Below are 26515 nucleotides of genomic sequence, written 5' to 3'. Positions count from 1 at the left end.
TATCGATTCCGACTGGCGAACAAATACTTCTCTAAATCCTCTTCGGCTACGTTATTCGACGTTCGTCGAAGGAACGTGTCGAGATAATGGCGAAGCAAGAACACAGGTCTCGATCGATCTCGATGCCAAGAAGGACGTTTGGTCTACGCAAATCCTTTCTTTCGTAGATATTGGTTACCGAGAACAGGCCACGTCGCGAATTTATCTCACGCGTTTCCCTACCACCGATTTCGCGGAATCTCGTACATTCTCGTTCATGAACATATTAGGACACCTTCTGCCTTCGTATACAGAGTGATAATTAACGTTAGAATTACTAAAATATTCGAGTTGACCAATTGGTAATTTTGTACAGCAGTGTCACGAATCTTTTCATAGAAATTTTCTAGATAATGATATACTTTTGTAGATTTGAGTAATATTTTGGTAGAACATGTAAATATAAGTTTGCAGCTTTTTCTTGCATAATATGCAGGTATATCTTTCTATATACCTTTCGTTTTAACTTCAGCAAGCTTCGTGTCGATCGAACTTACCCAACTATCCGATATTATAATTATATCGCTAATTACATTTACCTGCTTTCCAAAAAATTGCAACGTTTCAAACGACTACGTTTAAACGAAGAAAATAAACGGTAGATTCTAGATAAATAAACAGCGGATACAAGATAAGAGATACTTTGCGATTATTGCTGTGTAAGATATGACAACGATATTTCTAATCAAACCGTTGCATCGAGAATTATATCGCATACGAGCGACTCGCGGACAAACAGCGTACATGAGAATAATTTTTATCGATAAAGTGGAATCAATGCGAGCGCGATTGTGTCGTGGATCGCGGTATGCAGCGTAGCTCTAACGCAATAGCGCGTCCCGCGAAGTTATTTCGCAGGGACGTCGATAACCTTTTACCGCGCAAACTGCAAATTTATTGACCACCCGGTGTATCCTGGCTTACCTCAGGAATAAATAAACGTGTTGCGCAAACGTGCCACGCTAACAACGATAGGGAGAAAATGCAGCAGGCGGTGGTAGTTGGGCAAAGGGGTGGAAGGACGAGAGATGAGAATTATTTGGCAAGCAACGTTAAAACCGCGTAAATAATTCAGACAGCTGCGCGAGGCATCGGTAGAAAGGAGTGAGATAGAAACGGAGAAACAAAGAATCCTCCTAAAATTCTGCCTTATGAAGGAAACATATATTTTTTTTTATTTTATTTTTTTTTTTTTTTTTGGTTATTTTACAATTTGTCCTTGTGGACATTTGGTAAAGTGTTATATCTTGTTGGTGAAGAAAAAAAAAAATATAAATAAAAAATAAATATAGCATGTGGGCGGCTACCCCCAGCGGGGTGCCAGCTTCGTTTTTTCAAAGTTATATCTTTTATGTGAAGGAAATATATGCGTGGCTTACGTTGCAGGAGAATCGACGATTCCACAATGGCGTGTTTTAAAATTAGAGTTTTCCATAGGTGCTTCCGTGGTACGATGTTTCGTGATTTTCTAAAACTTCGCTTTGATTCTAGGGGGATTAAGAGAAACGACGAATTCTTTTTCATTATTTTGTCGAAAGTACGGTACAAAATTCGTTGGAACGTATCTTGCCGAATTTTACGCTAAAAGCCAATAGGTTCAAGGTTCGTGTCATGTCGACGAACGTGACATACAGGGCATTTTTCGTGGAAAGTTACTCGGCCACGCGAACGATACTTTCATCGTGAGTTTTACGAGCGCGAGCCATTTTTCGTCGCTCCCTTTTAGAGCTGCCGCTGTCAGCCGATATTTTCGTGGAGGCCGTAAAACGACGCGTAAAGCGCGTTTTCACTTCTACAAGGACCTTGTAACGCGGACCTTGAATACACTGCAGACCCAAACGAACTATATTTTTGCTATTAAATTCGATCCACCTGTCCAAAAATTAGTAATTCGATCGTAATTAGTAATTAAGTTCGTATTATTTTGGACACAAGAGTTAAAGGAACAGAACAGAGATTTCTTTCATTAAATATTATAACAAGTACTATATTTTGAACGATAGTACGATATTTCTTCCTTTTCGCTTGCAAATTTTTCAGAAATTATTCGTAAGTTTCATAAATTGTTTTAACGCGTTATACGTGTTACTCGGTGTATTTCCCACAAATGCATAAATTTGAGCGATCATCGCGAATGGCATTCTCCTCAAAAGACCGAAGATTTTACCATTAATATCGATCTTTCCTTTTCCAAAGTAATAGAAATTCAAGACACGAATGGTCCCGTGTGCATGCCTTTCCTCTCGAAGGAACTCTCCGCTTAAAGAAAGGTGGAAACAATGGTTAGAAAACTAAATATCGATGAAAGTAGAACAAACCAGGCAAATTCGGGCCACGAGAATAACCAATCGCGTCGAACAAACTTCAAAACGATCGCTCATCTTCTTCCTCTCGATCTCTCGTCAAAAACCGCAAGTAGTAGTGTCTGATTGGATCGCGCGAGACAAGGAAGATCGAGACGAAATGGAATGCCACGGTCCCCTCTCGTTCTCCACGAACAGACGGAAGGAATGGAACCCTTGTTCTCCGTCTATTTTACGACGTAGGGAAGGTGGCAGCACCATCCGGATGGTGAAAGTCCTTCGACGAAGAGGAAGGAGTGGTGGTGTACATATAGAGGGGCGAGAGGGCGCGGCTTGTCCAGACGCTCTTTGTCCTGACAACGACGATGACGGCGACGACGACGACGGCGGCAGCGGCCACGATGTCGCCCAAGTTCCTGTTCCTTCTTGGATCTCTCTTTCTGTTTGCCGGTGAGTACACACTGTTGCTACGTCTTCCCTATTTCCGTTTGCCCGTGTTTTATTCATCCGTATCAAACATCGACGCAACAAATTGGTTTCTCGATATTTTTAGAAAGTTCGATTCAAAGAACGTTTAAGCTTTGGATTAAGACTCGAAAAAGTATCTTAAAGTCTGAATTTAGATGGAAGTTGGAAGCGTTAGGAGTTGGAGGATTAAATTCCGAAGAGCTCTTAGAAGTTTGACGGCAGTTGAGATTGGATGATGTCGGATTTTAAATAATTTATTTGTTCGTTAAAGAGTTTTAGTAGAGCAGGAGATTCGGTAACGTTGGAATATCGTGTTTAGGGTGAAAGTTTGATCGGAAGATGGAGAATCTTCGATGATAAACGTGATTTCTCGTCAAAGAGAAACACCTGGCCTTCTAGGCTCCGATTCTTCGAATGCCTGTTACAGGTGAAAGTTGCTTTCGACGTTTACTGAATTTCCTTCGGACGAAACGAGTTTCCACGAGAACTTTCCGTTCGAGGATCCCTCGTCGTTTAACGTCATCGTTCCTTGGTTCTTCCGAATGATATACAAGTCGTGTCACACTTCAATTTCAATGAAAAATTTCTATTATAATTTTAATTTTAATTTCTATTCTAATTTTTCTCGATGGACGGAAAATTGTCTCTCAATTAATTACATTTAAATCTCTTTTAATAAATAGAACTTTTTAATCAATGGAGATACTTGTAAAAATTAAACAAAGGCTAAAATGCGTTGCGGTAGTTTCACAATCGCCTTAGATGACTCGAGATCGATAGGTTCTTCGGCGCCATGAACGTTCTGGTGACTTCAACGATCGAAGCCGCGACAAGACATGTCAAACGGCTCCTTTGATACAGCTACGTCGATTCGATCGCGACAACTCGACCGGTTAATGCCAGACCGACGATCGAAAGATCTTTTTTCAATCTAAAATACAATACAATACGACGCGAAAGACTCTTCGATCTTAACAAACTTGAAACATTCAAAACAATTTCGATGTTATTCCCAAAAGACAACTATTTAAAAGGTAAACTTCTCGACAATAAAATAAAATTCACACACTTCGAGAAATAATTCTCTTGTCGTCTCGTTGATAAATGAGATTCGTAAGACTATTTCGGCCGATGCAAAAGTTTTAACAAAGACAAGTTGTCCGGAAGTGGCGTTGATCACGATTACGGATCACGATTCGTGATCGTGGATGAAGAAGAAGGCACGTTCGAGACTTGTTCGAACAAGGATGCTCGATTATGGCAGGAGGGGTAGAGGGAGAGACAGACAGAACCTACTTTAGAGAACCACTGTCGCTTCTCTCCCCACTCGTGTCTCGTTGCCCTGACATTTCCAAGACTTTCTACTTCTACGGGGGTTCACCGACCCCGTCGTATTCGGTTTACGATCTCTAGAGATCGTGGCTTCCAACGATCGCGACATTTTCCTTATACGATCCTCACAATACCGATCTATGCCCTTCTTATTCAAATGTCACGCGAACCGCTCCGTCGGTGACGTTTCCTTCTTTTTTCTTCTAATTTAATTGCGGAGGTCCGTGAAAATAAAAAGCAGTAGGTGCGTGCCCCTAGACGGTGTCCATTAAGATTCGGATATTTCTGATCGAGAGACGAGATTATTTTCACGTTCCGTTTACAGTTCCGTTTCCGTCTATCAGGATTGACAAGAAAAAAAAGAAAGGAAAGGGAAAGAGGAAACACGAGCGAGAAGTAAATTAAGTATTTTTTAATTTGATAACGCTATTATAAAAGAAGGAAAAGAATTATAAAAGATAGGAACTTGCACTTAATCGTGTCTAGCCTAACTTATCGTTAGATTCTTTAATGGGACGAAGAAAGGAAGGAGCGATGTTGCGAAGTCACGTTAGAGATTGTGCTCGTGGATCGAGAAACGTTTATGTAATCGATGATAGAAAGTACGTAATTGTTAGTGGTCAAAGCCGGAGAACGAGGCGTGGTATCTCTTTGCTTTCGAAGATCGCTTTTATTCGAGATAAGAAACGAGGAGAGCAAGTTTTACGATTGTACTTAAACACCAGAAGTAGCAAATCCGTTAAAGCGAGGAATTTCAGTTTTCTTCTTTCTATAATTCCTAAGAACATGTAAATTCCCACTTTCACTCTTAAACGAAAGCTATATGTATTCGTTAAAGGATTTCTCGATCGTTTAACAGCGTTTTTTAATTTCCAGGAACGCAGGTCAGAGCACAAGACGAGGAAGGGGCTGATGGAATTGACGCAAATGCCGAGGAATTATGCCAGGACAGGCCAGGAGACGAATACTTCCGGTTGAACGTCGAAGGAGACTGCCGTGACGTCGTGAGGTAATTTTCCATTAAATCGTTGTACCTAATTCTTATTTTTAAATCGTCGTCTTTCAAACCAGAGATAAATATTTTGCTTAAAAAAAGATACTCGAGTTTCTAATCAATTATACGAATCGAAGACGTCACGATCCTTCGTAATGGATCATAGTCGATTCTGCAGCGCGTAAATAACGCCGAAGGTCAGTGAAGTTAACGGTAGAAGCGGTATTTACGAGAAAGATCGGTCGCGGAGGATCGGACGGCGAATTCCTGTCTTCGGTTCCTTCGCGATCGAATTCCGCGTCGGAAGGTTCAAGGCGAACCTGATACCAGATACAGGACTCGCCTTCCAGCCGATGACGACAGACGGTGTATCCTGACTCATTCGAACGGATAAACTATTTCATCGTCAAGGACACGCGGGCAAAAATATTCTCAGAACAAGAAAGCAAGATCCTGTCGCGGAACGTCACGTATCCTGGAAGAATTCGACGAGTTCTTGCGAATCGTAAAACCTTGTTTTGATTCTTTTGTCTTCGCTCGTCCTTTTATACGGGTTATATTACAGCTTTTTTTTATAGAATTCTTTAGGGAAGATTTATTCGCTTGGTTCTAGTGAGAATTCCTTCGCAAGCCTTGTAAAACTGTTTTTATTTCCGTTTTTATCGATTTTTGCGTGGGTTCTTTTATTGACAAAATGGTACTAGGTTCTACGCATAGCAGGTACAGTGGGTGTCAGTCAGTATGCAGTCCATTGAGTCTTTTGTATTTCGTTCACGATTGATAACAGACGTTGGTTAAAAATAGATTTATTCTAGACTTTCTCTTTTACTGTTTCATAATTGTCAATACAATCTATTTAGATTTCTACCATAGCCAGATAATTTTACGATCAACTGTACATCGTATATCGGATACTACAAACTGTAAGAGGATTACACCTTGTTGTACGAAATATAATAGCAAAAATAATAGCATCGATAAAAAGAATAACAACGACGCTTTTTCAGCAGGCTTTTAAAACGTTCAAAAATTGGACGAGAACCACGAGTTAAATATTTTTTAAACTAGAAAGTGTTAAACTTGAATCGCAGATGCGACAAAGCGAGCGAGATCGGGGTGACCAGATTGGCGACCGTGCGATGCCCAACAGGTCTGGCATTCGACATCGAGCGTCAAACGTGCGACTGGAAAACGAACGTGAAGAACTGCGACCAACTCGAGAGTAAGCGATTCATTTTGATTGTTAAGTTTAACCGAACGATTTGCTTTCTGTCCGACACGAACAGGTGCACGAAATCCGGCCTGAAGCAAATCACGTGTCCCAGTGGACTGGCCTTTGACTTGGACAAACAGACCTGCGACTGGAAGGGCAAAGTCACCAACTGTGACAAGCTCGAGAGTAAGTCGATGTATCGACCAGGTTGAGCCGACGTACCTGTCTCCGTTTCCGGTGTATCTGTTCCTCGGGGAATGCGTTTATAATCGTTCAGGTTTTGACAAATTTCTACCTTCGAGGGTTGTAACTTACGCTTCTTTTTCCCATCGATTAATTTTCTATATAATCGAGGAACAGAAAAGTAAGGATAGGTCGGTCAAACGCACTTCCCTTGGAAGGAACACCATTTTGAGAAGATTTTTCTTTCCTCCTTCTATTAAGGACGATGAAAAATGTTTCATAAGATACGGAGAAGGCCGGTTCCTTCGTAGACTCGCAACGTAGCCCGCACCATTCGTAAGGTAGTACTAACGCACGATTATTCTCGCGCACGTTTGAGATTCATCCACGATCCTTCTCGTCTCCGAAAGAATAAAAAGAAAGGAAAAGCAACGCAAACGAAGACGAACGATTAACGTCGTCCTTCGCATCTTTTCATTAACTCTCTGCGCGTCGATCTATGTATTTCTTTAAAATTTTACGTTCTTACCATCGGGCTATCGAGTTTTATCAACGAATTAAGAATTAATCTTTGCTCTAAATCTCGGATCAAAACGAGAAAAGACTAGACTAACCAAGAACGAATATTCTTTCGCAAGTTGAACGAAATTCTAGTATTACAATATCGAAGTACATATAAAGTTGCAACGGAAATACTGGAAGTTTAAACGTTCAATGAAATCGAGTTTTCTATACTTTCTAAAGTCACGCAAAAGCGATTCATTCGCGAGTTTGCTGAAATTTTTCCACCTCGTCACGGTATCTCGTAGTTACGCGAACGGCACAAGTGCGAACGTTCGATACGTTGGCCGCAGTGAAAATACACGACCGTTACACGCGAGACCACTTTCGAGACGTTGTAATCTCCAGTCCGGCCACTTTCGATTCGCGGCCCAGAGACTGGTTTCGATTTTGAGCGAAAGTGCAACTCGGGAGACGAGAAGCTCGTGCCTCGAGCGCGATCTAACCCAGTTTCCAGCTCATCGATGCTCTCTTCCTGATTGATTCACGCAATTTTCTCCATTCACGTCGCATCACTAACACCGCGAATATACAAGCTTCGTCCATCTCGCCGATTCTAATCTAGTTGCTTTCTAAACTGTCTAAATTTATTCATTAAGCCATTCCGTGCCATCGATATCGTTCGAATTTAAAAATTAAACGATCGAACAAAAAGGAAAGCTTTTCGAAATATCTGGCATATCCAAGTCCAATCGCATAAAAGATACCGAAAGAAAAATATTCAAAGATTCGCCGTTCCTGTCGACTATTAAGTTCCAGATTCAACATGAAAATAGAGTTATTACGCGCCTCGATACGTCACGTATCGATCTCCCGAAAACGATCCTCGGCACGCAATGACTTTTCAGCTTTATAGAATTCACGCTCACACGCTGTTGCACCTGTACATATCGACACCATATGTACATACTACATACTCACACATCGACGGACGCACGATTCTTTCTCTTCGCGATCGCTCCAGGTACGAGGTAGCACGTTCTCGATCGCTGATCTCGCTCCTATTTTCTCTCTCCACTCCCCCCTCACTCTCTCTCTGTCTCTCGTCTATCTGTCTCGCTATACATACGCATATATCACTCTTTCTCTTTTTCTCTTTCTTTCTCCCGTTATATACCGCCTCTGTCTCTCTCGCTCTGTCTGTCCACATCCAGATCGGTTTCGCTTCGACGATCTGGCCTCCTTAGAACGGCTCCTTGTTATTTAGTCGACTCGTTCGCTTTTACCGCTCGAAACCTGTGCGAAGTATTCGAGCGATCAATCATGTTAATTCTCTCCTTCCTTCTTTCTCTTTCTCACCGGATTAATCTCATCTTATCCCGTTGCGAACGCAGCGTTCTCCAGCTGCCGATCTCTGTCTTCCTCCGTTCTCGCGCTGCAGCCATTTTTTTTTTTTTTTAATTTCGCGCACTCGTCGACGCAACCGAGTCGAATTACTCCGCTTCCGTTTCGAAGCGCGCGTCTCGGTTTGCTCGTGCTCACGCGAGACCCGTTTGCTCCGATTTGGTTTCGTGCGAGAAAAGAAACAGGCGATTGCTGATTTTCAAGGAAATGCAAGTGGCGCTTGGTTCGATCATCGAATCGTTCGCGCTGTAAACGGCGTTCAGTTTTATTTGCGATCAGAATTTTCACTCTGTACGGTGTTGAGCTTAATTTACGAGGAGAATTTTGTAGATTCTATCTGCTAGAAAATCTACAAACGTTTATGACGTTTGTTCTGTCTTAGAAAATTCTTGTTTCCAAAGTTTCGATCTGTCCGGATTGGAACCGTATGGTAAAAACATTTAGAAAGTTAATGAACTAGACAGTTCTATAATATTCGAGAACATTATGTATATCGAAAATTTGTATTCGTCGTACGTACCGTGAATTATCGATCTATTTACTTTACAGCCGATTGATTTTAATACACGGTACAACCTCGTTTCTGTGTTCTGCCTTTCGAGCGTCAATGATCGTAACAATGTATCCTCGTTGCGTCAGAAACTATTAAAAAACGACCGATTTTTAATAAACTCGTAATTTCAAGCGAACTAAAAAGCTCGGCAAAGAAATATTACCTCTAATTAGAATAACTGAAACGAAAAAGGCGTAGAAGGTAAAAGAGAAAAATTACAGAGTTAATAATTCAACCGCGAAGATTATCTTGTTTCTTTTATGTTTCGAGCAAACTGCATTACGAGTTGAAAGCGCAGTGCCGCGAATGAAATTAAATCGGACCAGTCTCGTGTGCTCTCCGTCTATTTTTTTTTCTCTCTGCTAGCCATGTGTATGCGTGTACCTGTTTATACATGCGCCTGTATGTGGATATCTATGCGTGTATTGGTCCACTTGCAATTCTCTTTTCTCGCGCTCGTTCTCTCGACGCGTGGCACGTCGAGGCACCGTCTCACTTTTTATTTCTCCGCTGCCTGTTTTCGCCTTTCGCAACAGTCCATCTCTTCACCACGTATCTCTATTCTCTTTCATTATTATCTCAACAGTGCCTGCGTGTATGTGTGTGTGTCTATCCATATTTCTTCTCATTTTATTTACAGTGACTGGCGAAAGTATTCGAAGATTTAGCATAGAAAATATTTATGAACGTATTACGTATATTATACAGAATATTTCGTATAGTGTACATGATATATTCAGGAAAAGTTTTTATAAATATTCGAACACTTTCGTAAGTCGATGTGTTTATTCGTAATAAATCATGGAATTAGCTACGTGCGAATCGCTGCGAGCCAACGATACAAACGATACTCTCGATGTGAACTCTTCTCGTGATGGGCAACGTTAGTTCGTCGATGTTTCGTCTCTCCAACACTCTGCCTGTCGCCATTTCGTGTCTTTCGTTCCGTCGTATTCCCAATGATCTTGAAGGTTTCTCGAGCAAAGAATTCGCCGGAGAAATCCGCGGTTCTTTTTAGAAGATCTTCAAGACCGATTCACGAGCATTTTCTTTTATTAAATTTTCTAGTTCGTTTCCTTCGTCACGCCCATCACGTCGGTTCTGCTACGCTTTTCCAGTCGCCAGGCGACTAGAAATCAGAGGGAAATTCCTCGAACGAAAAGGAATTGAAGAGAGGCTAACGAAAAGGCCGGTCGAACGCAGTGGCGTAGGAACTGTTAACGCAAGGCCAAACCAAATCCTCCGATACATCGCTTAATACCTTCGTGATTTAGCTTGTGCCGTGAATAACAGCACATCGTGTATATCCTTTACAAATAGCTGGAATAACGACGAATAAATAAACAAGTAAGAAACATGGTATCTCACTGTAGTGTTCCAAAGTTAATTTCGTTACATTCGCGATCGAAGACGATCACGAGGGTGTTAAGAAAGCTGTCCACATCTGTACGTAAAGTCCACATGTACATAGATACCAGATTACACTGGCAGGAAGCCGTAACTAGACGTACAAGATGTAATTAGTCCGATACTTAATATCCAAGCTGGCGAGGTACCGTAGCTTTGGGTCACAATTAATCCCGCACAGTAACAACCTTTAACCCTACCAGAGATTTTCCATGCAGAAAATAAATCGATTATTCTAATATTATAGTATCCTGTATCCTGTAAGTAGTTTTAACTACGAGACCTATTATCTCCATTGATAGAGGGTTAATCGATTTCTTCGGGAATATATTTCTCAAAGTAGTGTCACAGGTTCCTGCGCCACTGGTGAGCGCGCCACGATCTTTTGTACATAAATTGGGCGAAGTAAAAGTAGAAGTTACAGCTATGGTGAACGCCAATGGTCCCGTAGTAGCGATTGGTTGTCGCGTATCAGCCGACAGGTCGGCCCGTTAACGAGGATTACGTTTGCAGAGCCGCGTAAGGTGTTGCCCATCCTGAGGACCGACGAACCAGTCTGCCCCGAAGGGAAATTGTCGTGCGGTAACGGCGAGTGCGTGGACAAGGAGCTCTTCTGCAACGGTAAACCCGACTGCAAGGACGAATCCGACGAGAATGCGTGCAGTAAGTGTCGATTTAATCGATTCGCGATCGCAATCCGCGCTTCTTTTGGTCACGAGTACGGATAGCGAGGTATAGCAATCGGTGACTTTCAGCGTCGATGCGAGGAAAATCTGTCGATACGTTACAGTGGAAACTTCGAACGTCGATCCTTTAAATTCGAATTTCTGTCTTCCTAATGTCGCTTTAACGATCTCGCAAGAAAAGATGGTATAATTGAACTTTAACGCAGTACGTCCACTGCAATAAACGATGTCGTAATGATTTTATACTTGTTTTATACATAATTTTATACTTTGATAATTATGCAAATCGATGTGTGTACAAACCACGTGTGTTCGTCGTTGACCAACAATGTATCGATACTACGCGCAGTTTTAATTTTTCTATGAAAATTGAACATCAGAGACGTACATCCTCCATCGAGAGTCTTAAGGTTCGCGTTAGCTTCAAAATTTTTTAATGATCGTTTATTAACCTTCGCCACATCTTCCTCCGCAGCTGTGGAAACCGATCCAAATCGCGCGCCAGACTGCGATCCAACGCAATGCGTGCTCCCCGACTGCTATTGTTCCGCCGATGGAACCAGGATCCCCGGAAACATCGAGCCGTCCCAGGTACCCCAAATGATCACGATCACATTCAACGGAGCCGTGAACGTAGATAACATCGACTTGTACGAAGAGATCTTCAACGGCCAACGTCAAAACCCTAACGGATGCCAGATCAGAGGCACGTTCTTCGTCTCTCATAAATACACAAATTACTCCGCCGTTCAAGACCTTCACCGTCGTGGTCACGAAATCGCGGTGTTCTCTTTGACCCACAAAGACGACCCACAATATTGGACCCAGGGAACCTACGACGACTGGCTGGCAGAGATGGCTGGAGCTAGACTCATCATAGAACGTTTCGCAAACATCACCGACGGTTCTATCATCGGAATGAGGGCTCCGTATCTTCGCGTGGGCGGTAACAAACAATTCGAAATGATGGCTGACCAATTCTTCGTCTACGACGCCTCCATCACGGCTTCGTTGGGTCGTGTACCCATCTGGCCGTACACTTTGTACTTCAGAATGCCGCACAAATGCAATGGAAACGGTGGAAACTGTCCATCGAGATCGCATCCTGTTTGGGAGATGGTGATGAACGAATTGGACAGAAGAGACGATCCCACTTTCGACGAGTCTCTGCCTGGTTGTCACATGGTGGACTCTTGCTCGAACATTCAGACTGGAGAACAATTCGCCAGGCTCCTCAGACACAACTTTAACAGGCACTTCAACAGCAACAGGGCACCGCTTGGCCTTCACTTCCATGCCTCGTGGTTGAAGAGCAAGAAGGAGTATAGGGAGGAATTGATCAAGTTCATCGAGGAGATGTTGGCCAGGAGCGACGTGTATTTCGTTACCATGGTTCAGGTGAGTGAGTTTGATCGTGATTTGGAGGAATGTCTGATCTGGGAGGATGAAATTGCCTAGAACTACCGTGCGATATGACTTGGTTCAGAATTGGATAAACGGCGGCTGTAATGGCAGTTTATATTTCAAGAAATTGTATTTCGAATTTGTATTTGTTTCTTGGCAAGAACTTTTCTCGAAGCTTCTGTGATTTAATTGACATTTATCAACATGTTATTTTGAAATATCATATTTCGTGATAATAGACATTTTGAATATTATTTTCAAAAATTATATTTTTAAATATTGGACAACCTAAAAATTATTTAAAGCGTCTTTGAGAATCGCATTGTCTTCCCTTTAAACAAGTTAAACGGAGATTATATTTAATTCCGAAGAGATTCGCCAAGACTGTTATTACGAGTCTCCTAGCTTATTCCAATTTATCTGCCGGTTTCAATCTCGCCGCATCACGACGTTTCTCATTCATGATCCATCAAGCCTCGGGCTTGCTTTTATTTATTTCGCTTTGCGTCGATTTATTTTCCGCTTTCAATATAGTCACGAGATATCGCGAAATTCTCTCTCTCTGTATTTCTCTGACTGCTCCACTGTATTTGTTGAATCTTGTACGATCGATTCGTAGACCACCGAAAATTACTTGCGTTAGTTTCGTCCTCGTTCGATTCTCGAACACGTTTCCTACTTTGATTACTCTTATAAAATGAAAACGGTAGATTAAATATAACTATCTTCCTTATTACATTGAAGAAGATTAAAAAATTAAACGATAGTAACACTAAATTAAATAGGTTTGAGTGAATCTTGTTCGCGAAATCGGATTTCGAGGCAATTTCAAAAATAATGGAAATTAAATATAAACAATCAACCAAACGGCTCGATAATAAGCTAACGATCTTAAACCATCCGATAACAAATCTCTCTAATCCTCAGAAAGATACGAACACCGCAAACAGGTCAATTTTATCAGAAATTAATTTCGTGCCTCGTCTGACTAAATACGTTCTCGTTCTACTTACCACTAATCGAGCGAATACAAACTCGTAATACATAAATCCTTTCCCAGATCGGTTGAGCTACTTGCATTCAAGTTCACGTTTATATAAGTCAATGTGCTTCAATTAGGGTTTGTTTGAATACAAACTAATGGGCTTCAAACGGAAGCATTAACTAAAATAGCATTGTCATTTATACTTATGTCATTTATATGTCTTATGGAGAAGAATATCGCAATTTAAAAACTGTTTTAATCTTCTTTCTATAGTAAACAGTACATATAAACAATATTTCATTAGACATTCGCAAAACTCAAAGATTACGATCGTAAAACGAAATAATATTTGTTAAACAATTCAATTATTAATAATTTGCTACTTCAAATTTTCTATTTCAAGCCGAGAGAAAGACATTATAGCCAACATTTGCCTAGAGTCTCGTCCGACTATATACCTTCTCATACCACTTGCAGGTAATCAAGTGGATGCAAACTCCGACAGAACTCTCGGCACTGAGGGACTTCCAGGATTGGAAAGAAACCTGCGACGAGAAGGGCCAGCCCTACTGTTCTCTCCCTAATGCCTGTCCCTTGACTACCAGAGAACTTCCTGGCGAAACTCTTCGCTTGTTCACCTGCATGGAGTGCCCCAATTATTACCCGTGGCTGCTCGATCCTACTGGCGACGGTTTCACCGCCAACAAATGAGCACTTCATGGTAGAGATCTATAGATCGTGTGGCGCGTGTTCCTAAGAGAAACCACGCTAAAGTAACGCATCAAAAGGTTTTTCCTTGGAGAACACGCGTCGAACCGTCGCGCGGAAAACGTGTCGCGAACGGAAATGAGAAATCTCTTACCATAATCGACTTGACGTTGTCTGGTCGATTTCAATTTTGAAACGAGAAACAAGTGCAGTAGGATTCTGATGTATTTTATTGTATGCAGATATGTTAGAAATTCTTCGTGAGTTGAGATATTTTTTCTTTTTATTGTGATATTATTGGAACAGAATTTTATAAGTGGGATCATTTTTTAAATTATCATTTTTGTGAGATTCTTGAGTCGCATTCGTGTTATTGTGGCAGAAGAGTATCGTAGGTCTGAGCTCCCCTAGCAAACGTTCGCGAAACGTTTCTGTGGTCGATTATGGTGATCGAAAGAAATGAAAAGAGAACGAAGGAGTTGTTTTTGCACAGAGGAACAAGTTCTTCGATTAAGCTTATTCATCTTTGTACATAACCACCGTATCCTTGCCCTTCCGATCCTTATCCCTTTCTTCTGCGGAGCGTTGTACGTACCGATCCATCGATCGGTATCGTCACAGCGCGCCGAACCGTGTACACAGTACACTTGGTTAACGTTAGTGCTTAAGAGACGCGTGAGAGTAATTAAGTAATTCTTAGAGTCTTTATTAAAGTATTTCACAATAAACGTTGTACGAAACTGAGGACTTTTCGAATTTTTTCCCAGACCTGTTGAATATATAAAGTGATTTCAAAATCGTGATGCAATTGGCATAAATAAGTCGAAAATGTAGAATCTTTCCTGATTGTATCACGATTAAGAAATCAGTCTGCATAAAACCGAAATTTTTTCTACCTATTCCCAGAATTTTCAAGAACCTCGACTTTTAATAACATAATAACGATAATTAATCGTTTACATTCTTGTTTCCTTGAAACTAGCTTTTGATATTATACAAGAATTGATTTTTGTTAATCTTGAAGTAATATTTATTTAACATATAATTTAAATAAAAAATAAGAAAGATTGAAGCATAAATTTTATTTCCTCTACGATATGATTTAGCTGCATTTTTCTCTTTTCGAACGCTCCTTCGTAACATTTCACATGGTAACCAATCTATTCGATGCAAAAAGGAAACGGTAAAAAAGTGAAAAACGAAGGAGTCAATTTCGGAAACTTTCGAATGGAAGGAAATTTAGTTATTCGACACGATGATACGTTCTCCACAGCCTTGAGAGTTATTGGTAGGCGCCAGCTTTAAGGTCGTAAAATGTCATTACTGACTCGTCCTTCCCCTTCCCATGGAAAACCCTGGGGGCACCTTTCCATTTTGGACAACATTCCTTTTCGATCACGAGTCCTGAATCGTCGCCTAAATAAGCAAACATTCCTTGCACTTTCTTTGAACTGACAAACAGAAACGCAACTTTTTATTTTTGCTTCTTAATAAAAATATCTAGTATTTATCTTCCAGATTTTTCTCATTTGTTTACATATTTGGTTTGTTTATTTACATTCTCTGACTTTTATTTTTGCGTAATTATATGTTCATATTTATTTAAATTTTCTCAATTTGTTTATTTAAATAACAATAAAAATTGAAATTTCAGTTTAGAAATTCAAATTTGAATCTTTTAAAAAAATCGGAAGAGGGTAAGTAAAAACGTACAAGTTTGATTTTCAACTTAACAAAGTATATTTGCCCAGTACTTGTTCTATGGCAACGTTTTCCTTAAATGGAAAATTACTATTTCCCACGAAATGCATTATAAAATTGATAAAATTTCATGTGATGCATGCGTACTATTTATACGTGACCGGTTTGGCTTAATCTAAATTTCAAGATGGACCAATCACGATATGTTTCTTATCCGAACATAGTGATCGAAGAATGGAATAAAATTAAAACTTTAATACTATGGCGTATACATAACATTTCACGCTCGACATCTATATTCCATTGTACACACGAACAATGCACAGACACAATTCACATAAATGCAATAAAAGTCAAAACGAGCTGAGCCTTCTGTACCGAAATAAACCGTATAAAATAGTCTTAAAGTGTAAGAAATATGTGAGGAGAAAAAGTAGCTATTTGTGTGTCGAAGCGCAAACTTATTTAGAGATATCTATTTACAATTATGTTTGTCGAAGAATTTATCTAATGTAGAGTAGTTACTCATCGCAGCATCACTTCATTTGTTTTAACATTAATTGAACGAACGAGGTTCTAAACGCACAGACAATCACGCACGTGAATTATTTGCTACCGAACAAATTATAAGTAGTGATGTCTATTGTCACAAAAATAGTGCACACGTGTTCATAAAATCGAACAGATTATTACACCTTTCTTCCCGTACTATCAATAACATTTATAAACTAAACAAACACATTTGTGAAAGTTCGATGTATGATATTACAAAACCCTAAACAAAGTAATTGGTATTAAAAGTATATTCTCTCAGGTCATATTCCAAGATAACTACAGAAGATGAACGCTCCACAAATACTGAGGATAATCAGTATAATGACGAACCAGAATGGTAGTGTGTCTATAACAGAAAAAATTGTCAAACGTTAAGATTGCCAAAACGATATAAGGACGAATAAGAAGATTATTTGATTACTTACGTCTAAACGGTATGCTATGTATACAGATTTTGTTATCCACGGAAATGCTGACAACAGCTGTTTCGGTGTTACTAGCGATAGTAGGACCATCTAACTTGGTTGGTAAGAATTCTAGACCAGTTACAAACATACTATGTGCACCAGGTACGTGCAAAGCTCTCCTCAAACTGAATGCAATGTATATATCCACGCTACCGGAGAACATTGTTCCAACTGCCACAAACTTTCCATCGTCCGACACTGCCAAAGCAGATAGGGTTTCTTTATACGGTACCGTCTTGACGACACTTCCAGATTCCACATCCCACATTTGAAGGAAACTAATATTCTTTCCAACCACTGCATTGGAGAGCATAAAGAGTTGAGCTTTTGATTTGTCCTCCTCCAGCTTCCTAAACCTGCACCTTTTGTACATATATTTCAATCCATTTGGGGGTGACCAAGTTAAGTCCTTGGATTTAGAACCATTGCTCACATTCCATAAAAATGCTTTGCCATCCTTTGCTACGCTTGCGATCAGTGTACTGTCCGGACTGAAGTCTATGTCGTCTATTTCTTTTGTGTGAGCATCTAGATCATGTAGTTTGTGCAATTGTGGAAATTTCCATAGTCTTATATGACCATCCGTGCCACCAGTGACCATGAATTTTCCATTTGAATTTATTCTAACGATCCTCTGAAGTGGTTCTTCCTCGCTGTAAAAATTTTTCGTATTTAGAACAATTATTTTAGGAAACTTTACGCATTTTTATAAAAATATAGTTACCTAAAATCTGTTTGTACACTATCTGCTGGCTTTACTATCAGTTGAAGTTTCTTGCTTTTAATGTTTGAATTGTCATCCTTAATTTCCTCTATCCTTTCTTCAGGCATAACAGTTTCTTCTACTTTATCTATGTTTTTTCTGTGTCTAACGCCTTCCTTAGAATTACCGCTGGCTCCTTTAACAACCTCGCCATTCTTCACACTCACCACTTTACTAGTCACATCATACAACTGACAGTGACTCTCTTGACCAGCTGCGATCCAGATTCTCTTTTGATCATTGTACGTTGTACAGTTCATAACAACACTGGGACCTGTTTCGTGTCTGGTCACTTCCTCAGCAACGAACTGAGATCCATTGTGAGACAATTCAAATATTTCCTGTTCACGAAGAATGATTCAATTTAAACAAATTATGAAATTAATCTCATTTTTGATATGTATGTAAGAATGACTAAAAGAGACGGAATTCTTACAAAGCCATTAGCAACCCCAGTCTTCGAGGATCCTCCACCACCACCGACCAAAATATGCCTACCCGTCAACATTTGCAACGTATACAGCGGAAAATTCACCCTGGCCAGCAGGTCACAATTATTTCTCCTGGAAGGCATATTGTTTCCAATTGCTACACCAGAACAAACGTTCTTGCTTTCGTCACTGTCGTCTAGACAGGTGTCTATTGATAGCCAAGAACCATGACTAGGCTAGAAAACTGAACTTCCGTCGAGTTTCCCAATTTTTTTATAAATAGCGAACGACAGTTACGGGACTCGAGTCTCACTGTCGATTCACGTACGCACGCTCAACACGGTTACGGTGTCTTTCATAAAAACAGACGACTAGATGACAAAACAGTGATGAACACGTATTCAATCCTGTACTACTTTGTTTCTTGAACGCGCTGCGAGATGGCTTTACTGTGATCTTCCAAGTAGACAGCTCGATATCGCGAATTTTTGCGAGATCGAAAACATCAAGATGGCTGGTACCATTGTACGTTGTTTTCAGCTCCCAAGGAGACAATTGGGTAAGATTTGATGCTATTGTGTTTAATTTGTAACCATATTCACGACATTCACGTCATTCAAGGCCAACCACGATGTAGGGAACATCGATGTTCTGATGCTTTTCATATTTAAGAAGAATTTTGATGTTTTACGTTGTCATTGAAATGAGGTTATGTAATGACAAAATTTTGTTATAATTTTAAGGTTTCCTTGGGTCACCGTTGAGTAGCCAGCAGCAAAGAACATTTGCCGATGCCGCGCCCGAAGGGAAGGTGCGTGTATTTTATTCCCGCTTTAATTAGTGTTTGTCATATTAAAATAACATAAATATGGAACGATTTGTGTTATTATCGTTTTTCTTAGAAAAAGGGTGGCCCACTGGCTGACCAGGATCGTATCTTCACAAATTTGTATGGTAGACATGATTGGAGATTACAGGGTGCTCTGAAAAGGGGAGATTGGTATAAGACCAAGGAAATTATAGAAAAAGGTGCAGACTGGATCATTAATGAGATTAAGGTATCTGGTCTGAGAGGCCGTGGAGGTGCAGGTTTCCCATCTGGCATGAAATGGTCCTTTATGAATAAGCCCTCCGATGGAAGACCAAAATACCTGGTAGTTAACGGTGACGAGGGTGAGCCTGGCACCTGCAAAGATCGTGAAATTCTACGCCACGATCCGCACAAGCTAGTAGAAGGTTGCTTAATTGCTGGTCGTGCTATGGGAGCTTGTGCAGCTTACATATACATTCGTGGTGAATTTTATAACGAAGCGTCGAATATGCAAGTCGCCATTGCAGAAGCTTATCAGGCAGGTCTGATTGGCAAGAATGCTTGTGGCTCTGGCTATGATTTTGACATCTTTGTGCAAAGAGGAGCAGGAGCGTACATTTGTGGAGAAGAAACTGCCCTCATTGAATCCATCGAAGGAAAACAGGGAAAGCCTAGGCTAAAGCCACCTTTTCCAGCCGATGTTGGATTATTCGGGTGCCCTACCACTGTCACAAATGTCGAAACCGTCGCTGTTGCTCCTGTATGTAATTATCATATATTTAACGCTATTAGGAAATGTATACACATAGAAAATCTTAATTCTAAAATAGAAATTTCAATATATAGACTATATGCCGACGAGGCGGAGCGTGGTTTGCGTCATTCGGTCGTCCACGTAATCACGGAACTAAATTATTTAACATCTCGGGACACGTGAACAATCCATGCACTGTGGAAGAGGAGATGTCCATTCCTCTGAAGGAACTCATTGAAAGGCATGCTGGTGGAGTAATCGGTGGATGGGATAATCTGTTAGGTGTGATTCCGGGTGGATCTTCCACTCCTGTTATTCCCAAAAGGTACCTATATATATTTGAATATATATATTTGGGAATAAGAGTATGTAGCACGTATTGGTCAAAATTGAGTTAACAGCTATAATTACTCGTATGATGTTGCAGCGTATGCGATACAGTGTTATTAGACTTCGATGATCTCGTTAGAGTACAGAGCTCATTTGGTACCGCAGCTGTGATCGTGATGAACAAACAAACTGATATTATTAAAGCTATTACGCGTCTTATCAGTTTCTACAAGCACGAATCTTGCGGTCAGTGCACACCGTGCCGCGAAGGAATAAGTTGGATGTATAAAATCATGAGAAGGTATAAAAATAGTTCTATTTGTTAGCTCTTTTTATTTTATTTAAAAAAGAAGTAAATCATATATCGGAAATCATGTAACGAATATCTGTCTAGGTTCGCCCAAGGACAAGCGGAAATACACGAGATAGATATGCTATGGGAGTTGACCAAGCAGATTGAAATGCATACTATTTGCGCTTTGGCGGATGGTGCAGCGTGGCCAGTTCAGGGACTGATCAGACATTTCAGACCGGAAATAGAAGCACGTATTAAAGAACGCAACCAAGCAGTGTCCAATTAAAATAAAGGTAGAGAAACTGGAAACCGTTGAACGTTTCAATATTTATCCACCGCAAAACAGTCGATTGTAGGAAGTGCGAATATATACATATCTGTAAAATATTGTATTTATTTACAGTGTATATAAGTCGAACTTTGCAAAATGCGGTGTTGTTGAATTTCCTATATAATTTTGCCGATATTAATCATCTGCAACTTCCGACAATCTAGTAAATAAAATAAATATAAAAAATGTAATTTGTCTGTATTAATGTAGAAGCAGACGTAATTTTTCAAGGTATTTCGATAATTTTTTACATGCTGTAATAGGAGGAAGAATAATTTGGTAAAGCGCGTGATCGAAAGTATTTATTCTCTGACGGAAACTGAACGTGAAACGCGATATTTTACAACTTTATAATTTGAAGAATATCGGGAAATTAAAATAAAACTAAAGTAAAAGGTACTCAAAGAGAATTGTGATTTTATTTCAACGATAGCGGAATCCAAGAAAATAACAGCTTCTAATCTTGTTTGAAATAACATCGATCTTATTCGTTCTCACTTGAAAATCCGAGATACAGCGAACGCTAAATCATAGCACGTAATGTGACAGTTCGTTCCTGTATATTTGAACAAAATGTACAGGGTGATCCGATTACTAAATTTTTAATGAATTCCTTACTCACGGAATACAATTTTAATTACGATTCAAAAATAATGACAGAGGGGATTATCTAACACCGTTACTGAATCATCCTGTACACCTCAACCTCCAAGTAATCGCATGTAACATTTTTATCGCGTCAAAATACCTATTGTATACATTATCCTTTCTTACATCGAATATTTCCAGAATGAAAAATATCATGTTTAAAATATTCAATACTATTAAGTACATTTTTGGATCGAATAAAGTAAAGAAGGCGTGTGAAAGAAGATGGAACGACTACGATGAAACAAAGATCGACAAAAAGATAAAGGGTACATTGGCACACGATGTGTATACCGAACGATACTTTACATTTATTCGTTCATTATACAAGAAAAAAGTTTTTCTAGCTCTAACGTTTCCGCTGACTACGGATACAGATAATAATGTCGCTCAGATTACGGTACAATGTGCGTATACAATATACAATATATATATATGTATATACATACAAAAGCGTTCGCTCGATTTACAGACCGATGTCTTTCTCTTTCATTCTCTCTCTCTCTCTCTTTCTCTCTCTCAACACACACACTCTCTCTCTCTCTCTTTCGCTCTCACATACATTCTCTCTCCCCCTTTTTCTCCTTTTGTCTCTGTGCTATCAAGTCGAGACTGTCTTTTGGAGTTTCTCCTTTCGTCCTTACTCTTTTCTCTTTTTTTTTATTCCTTTTTTCTCTTTGTCTTTCTTTCATTCGATATATATTCCAGAGTTAGTTCTTCCCTTCTTTTTCTTTTACTTAAATAAAATTAAGCTAGCTGTTACAATATCGGGATAGCTTGCTATATTGTTTTTTTTTTTTTTTTTTTTCTTTTCTTTCATTTCGTATCTCGCCGCAAGCTATCCCGTTGGGTTAGTAAGCGCACACACTGTCTTTTATGATAGGTCCGTTATTACGTTATCTCCCTCCTACTTCTATCTATCTAAAATCTCTGTTCACTGATCTCTGTTTTGCCTGTTGCTTACAAGAATCCGGAGAGGTAACGAGAACTGTTTTCTTTTTGTCTTTTCGTGTCTTCTCATCCTGTTCCATTCTCTCGTTCGATAATTTATTTAATAGCTCGCGATTATTACAAAGCTTTCGTATAAAAGATGATTTTTGTTCCCTTCTTGCGATTTCAACTTTAACGTTGTTGGCGTCTATGTAAACCGCGTGTTCCCTTCAACACGTCTTTTACCGTTACAATCCACTTTCCTCCAACTTCCTCTAAAACTTGTGCGAAAGAACGCAATTTACGAAACTGAGTCACACGAATCGCATAATTCGTAACATCAAAATCCGCTTGAAACTATCCATTCTGCGTGTATTATTCGATGAGCCATAAGACAGATTACCAAATGATATAAAGTTCGAATGAAAGGAATCGATCGAACCTTCGGTGAAAGGGTTCGTACGATCTCCTATCAGAAGAATAAAAATGAATGGAAATGATACAGCGGGATGTAAAAGGATATGTGATACAATCAAATGACAACAAGCTTCATCTTTGGCCCAGAATATAATTCTTTCAAACAATTAAAAGGATCCGAAAGATTTAGCATTCTCATCACCTCTTCCAGATATCCCGCGAGCACGCGATAAAAGCCTATGTATAGCCCCGCTAAAGGAGACGAACGTGACTCGTAGCAAAATAATGTACGACGTTAATCTCGTTATTTCACTCGCTCGATTGTACTTGTTGCAAGTCCTGCCACTTGGACGCGGTCTTATTCGACGCGCGGGAACAAGGTACACGTACACGATATGGCTTGAAAGAAGCTCTCTCTTTCCCTCTCTCATACATATACACACACATACATTTATTATTTTTCACTCCATCTCCGATACACTCGCTCTCGTTCGCCGGACGCGCTCGCGCTCTTTGGCATGATCGTTGGCTATATCCTCCTGGCAAGATCACGCTTATTGTTGGAGACCTCTGCCGCTGGACCTGCGCCACTATTTAGTTTCCTGTATATATAATCAGCCATAAAAATAGACGCGTCTCTATTGCAGTTTCCTACGTCAGCCCCTTGTCTGCGCGGTTCTCGAGGATGAACGCTGGTCGATGATGATTCTTAAACATTCTTGACCTTTTCACAGTAGCAATAGTAAATTCAGAACGAACCATTATAAAGAACAATTATCTCTTTACCCTTCGAATTTTTTGCGTTTCTGATATTGCATATAAAAGAATACGTACTTTTAACCTTTTATAAGAAATAAATGTTAATAATGTTATTTGATAACATTCGAAGACCACAGACGAAAAGACCCAAGTATCTCAAGCTATATCGTTAAAGGATCAAACAATTTTCGATCACGATCTTGTCTTTTTTATTCTAGTTTGCGTCATGAGCGTTTGTGAAAGAACAAGTGGATGGATGGTGATTGTAGAGATTCCTGGAACGGTTGTTAAAGGTAAGACGTTGTTGAGAGCATGGTAGAATGGAAGTTATTAGTCGTAGAATTGAATTTTGCTGATCTACTGGGTAGCTTGGATCAGGGAATGACGTTACTGTAGCTATTCTACGTTTAGATAATCTGATTAAGAAATACACAGAAGATCGTTTGCCGTAGCTACGGAAAGGTGACTGCAGGCGTTTCTAATTAAGGGAATGAGGGTAGATCGCTTTGCGTTAAGGGGTTTGCGGTACTCTGTAATACAGTTTCCATAATACATTTCAAAGTTTCGTTATATCTCTCGACTGATAGAATGAAGCATTTGTTACATAACTGATAAACATTATTTAATTCTCTTTGATAAAAGGGAAAAAGGAAACATAAAATAGCAATCATCTTCTTTAAATGGCGTTACTAATTGCCCATGATATTTCGAAGGAACTATTTCGACCTTGCATATTCTATCGATAGAAAGTAAAAAAAAAAAAAAAAAAGAAAAAAATAAACAAAGAACAAACCCTCTTCGTTCGCTGGAAGAAGATCCATAGAAGGGACTCGGTTTCGAACGTGCTTTCCTTCGAGATCAGAAGCACAAAGATTCTCAGTCGCAGGGGACCTGAGTAATAGAAAAGACCATCGGCTTTCCTTGTTCCTATCTGCATCATAAATCAAGGACACGAACGATAACGATCCATTCGGGCTTTCGCGGTTGACAGTTGCATCAATCTTCTCTCGTGCGCGCACCAGTGGCAGTGACTGTTCGACCGACCCGTTTACAGAACCGATCAGGATCGTTTCGTCGCCCCGTGCCACGTTGATGCTTCGATCTTTTTACGCCATTCGTCGGTGCATCCTGGACGAGAATCTATACTTCCCCATGGGATAACCACAATACCACCGATTCGGATCGAACCATGCGAATTCTAATCGATGCTACGTTATTCTAAATCAGAATTGTGTAATGGTTCTTGGGAGGACAAAATTATGGGCAGTGATGTCACGTATCTCGTGGAATATGTTTGACAACGAAACGAATGAAATTCTATAAGCAAATTTCACGAACTATAAATCGTTCGATTATCCTCTTTAACGTAAAGTTGTAAAATTATAAAAAAGATAATCCTGTACGATGTACGACCGTCGCTTCGTATCGACTCTCTAATATCAATAGCGAGTAAATGACGGTGTAAAAGGAGTTGGCGAACAGCACTCTACCCTGTGCAGCTCTGTTCTAGATCGATCGCGCGTCGCAACAACGGATGAACGCGTCAGGGATCAAGGACGGCCTGAAACGTTCCTGGAAGATTCGTCGGAACACCTGCGGGCTGTCTCACGCAAACTTTCGCTTCGTCTCAAGCCAATTAACGCTGTGACGCTCATAGTTCGCCATCCATCAATCTTCCTCGTTTATGATCTACGACGTTCGGAATACCACGGCTGAACCTGCCATTCGTCGAGGATCATCCTGGGAACGATCCCGACAGATTCACCGCGATATCGCCAGCGCGAAGAGCCTCGAATATCAGCGCAGACCAGACGCGACACCGATCTCGGAGGACCAACCGAGAGGTCTCTCGTTTGTTCGCGAGTCCAGCGACCTGGTCACAGGGATGGGTACATGTACGATGGTCGAGATCGCTCGCTGGCGGATGGAAGGCACGGGGTAAGGATATCAAAAAGGGATACGAAGGGTGATGACAGCTCGTTTCGATGCTTCGTGGACCGGAACTATCGGTCTTCTTCGGTCCAGTCGCTGGCTGCCCAAGCCGGAAGCGGAGTCTCATATTCCCAGCCTGGACCGCAGTAGCGCCACGCGTGCAGGTACATGACCAAATCGGATGGTTTCGGGTCTCTGTACTTCACTTTGCACTCGTAGCAGTGCGGATCTACCGTCATCTTGTCGTTCGTGAAACTAGAATCCGGCGGCTCCGATCCAGTCTGCGTGCCTACCGTCACCTTCAGCGATTGTTCCTGTTGCTGTTGCTGTTCCTCCTCGCCCAGGCCAGGCGTCGAGGATGGAGAGGATCCATCCTTGTCGTTGCTCAACGACACGCGTTCCTCTATGTCTAATTTTGGCTTGAACAGACTCATCTCCGAATCTCCATCCATGCCAAGCCAATTTTCTGCGTTGTGGATGCTGATCAGATCTCTGACCAGCTCCTGATCGGTCTTCCCGATGTTACCACCCTTTCCTTTCTCAGGACCGAATACAACGTGATTGTAGAGAGGATCGTTTACCACTGGGTAGCCCAGGTATTGAAGATGGACACGGATCTGATGCATTCGTCCCGTTTGAGGTTTGCACAGCACCACGGACGACTTGCCGTTGTAGCTGAGGCGCTTGAAACGGGTTATACAGTCCTTCCCTTTCTCGGAGACTTTGCACACGCCGATCTTGTACGATACTACCTCGATCGGCTCGGAGCAGACCACTTCCTCTTCGGGGAACTCGCCTTCCACTCTGCAGACGTATTGCTTGTGAACCTGAAATAAGAACGTTTATTGGATATTACTAGATTATTCTAGGTTGCAATTCCTCCTATACATCTCTCAATTTATCTTTCAGGAACAATGGAAGGTAACTTTTAAAAGGACTGCCAGATTCTGATAATTTTTCTGATATCGGTGCGATCTATTAGAATATTCGATTCTATAGGAAATGGAACAACGTATATATCGTATCCTAAAAATTGTGCTTACCAAAGTACCGACGTCACTCTTTCAATGTTAAAATTAACATTCCGTCGAGAATCTTGTAACACGACTTTACGTAAATCTCTACTTAGTTATTTAATTAAATAATAAATGAAACGCTGTCTAACTTCTTCGCCAAGCAATTAATATAGCAGTAATATATTAATAGTACTT

General features: G+C 40.5%; 4 protein-coding genes across 6 annotated transcripts in view; 2 read left to right on the top strand and 2 right to left on the bottom strand.

Moving 5' to 3' along the window:
* Positions 1–2646: 2646 nt before the first annotated feature.
* On the top strand, positions 2647–14924 carry LOC132906696 (chitin deacetylase 1). Its single transcript, XM_060959105.1, has 6 exons — positions 2647–2792; positions 5019–5151; positions 6228–6358; positions 10911–11060; positions 11559–12481; positions 13950–14924. Exons 1-6 carry the CDS (start codon positions 2708–2710, stop codon positions 14181–14183), a joined length of 1656 nt encoding a protein of 551 aa, XP_060815088.1. The 5' UTR covers positions 2647–2707; the 3' UTR covers positions 14184–14924.
* A 972-nt stretch (positions 14925–15896) lies between these two features.
* LOC132906702 (prolactin regulatory element-binding protein) lies at positions 15897–18438 on the bottom strand. The gene is made up of 4 exons (XM_060959116.1): positions 18103–18438; positions 17628–18007; positions 16862–17556; positions 15897–16782 (listed from the first exon to the last, which is right to left on the bottom strand). Exons 1-4 carry the CDS (start codon positions 18238–18240, stop codon positions 16697–16699), a joined length of 1299 nt encoding a protein of 432 aa, XP_060815099.1. The 5' UTR covers positions 18241–18438; the 3' UTR covers positions 15897–16696.
* Positions 18439–18505: 67 nt separating this feature from the next.
* On the top strand, positions 18506–21028 carry LOC132906701 (NADH dehydrogenase [ubiquinone] flavoprotein 1, mitochondrial). Its single transcript, XM_060959113.1, has 6 exons — positions 18506–18656; positions 18841–18908; positions 19000–19668; positions 19755–19987; positions 20090–20293; positions 20387–21028. The coding sequence occupies exons 1-6, from the start codon at positions 18608–18610 to the stop codon at positions 20571–20573; spliced, it is 1410 nt and encodes a 469-aa protein (XP_060815096.1). The 5' UTR covers positions 18506–18607; the 3' UTR covers positions 20574–21028.
* A 529-nt stretch (positions 21029–21557) lies between these two features.
* The window catches only part of LOC132906695 (pseudouridylate synthase RPUSD2-like), a 182027-nt gene continuing 177069 nt past the window's right edge, over positions 21558–26515 (bottom strand). For all 3 annotated transcript variants that reach the window (XM_060959102.1, XM_060959104.1, XM_060959103.1), the window contains exon 8: positions 21558–26131. In XM_060959102.1, coding sequence (XP_060815085.1) covers positions 25376–26131 — 756 coding nt within the window. In that variant the 3' untranslated portion in view covers positions 21558–25375. The remainder of the gene's footprint in view (positions 26132–26515) is intronic.

Source organism: Bombus pascuorum, chromosome 5, assembly GCF_905332965.1.
Source record: "Bombus pascuorum chromosome 5, iyBomPasc1.1, whole genome shotgun sequence".
In the NCBI taxonomy this organism is placed as follows: Eukaryota; Metazoa; Arthropoda; class Insecta; order Hymenoptera; family Apidae; genus Bombus; species Bombus pascuorum.
This window is presented reverse-complemented; position numbering and strand designations above follow the sequence as displayed.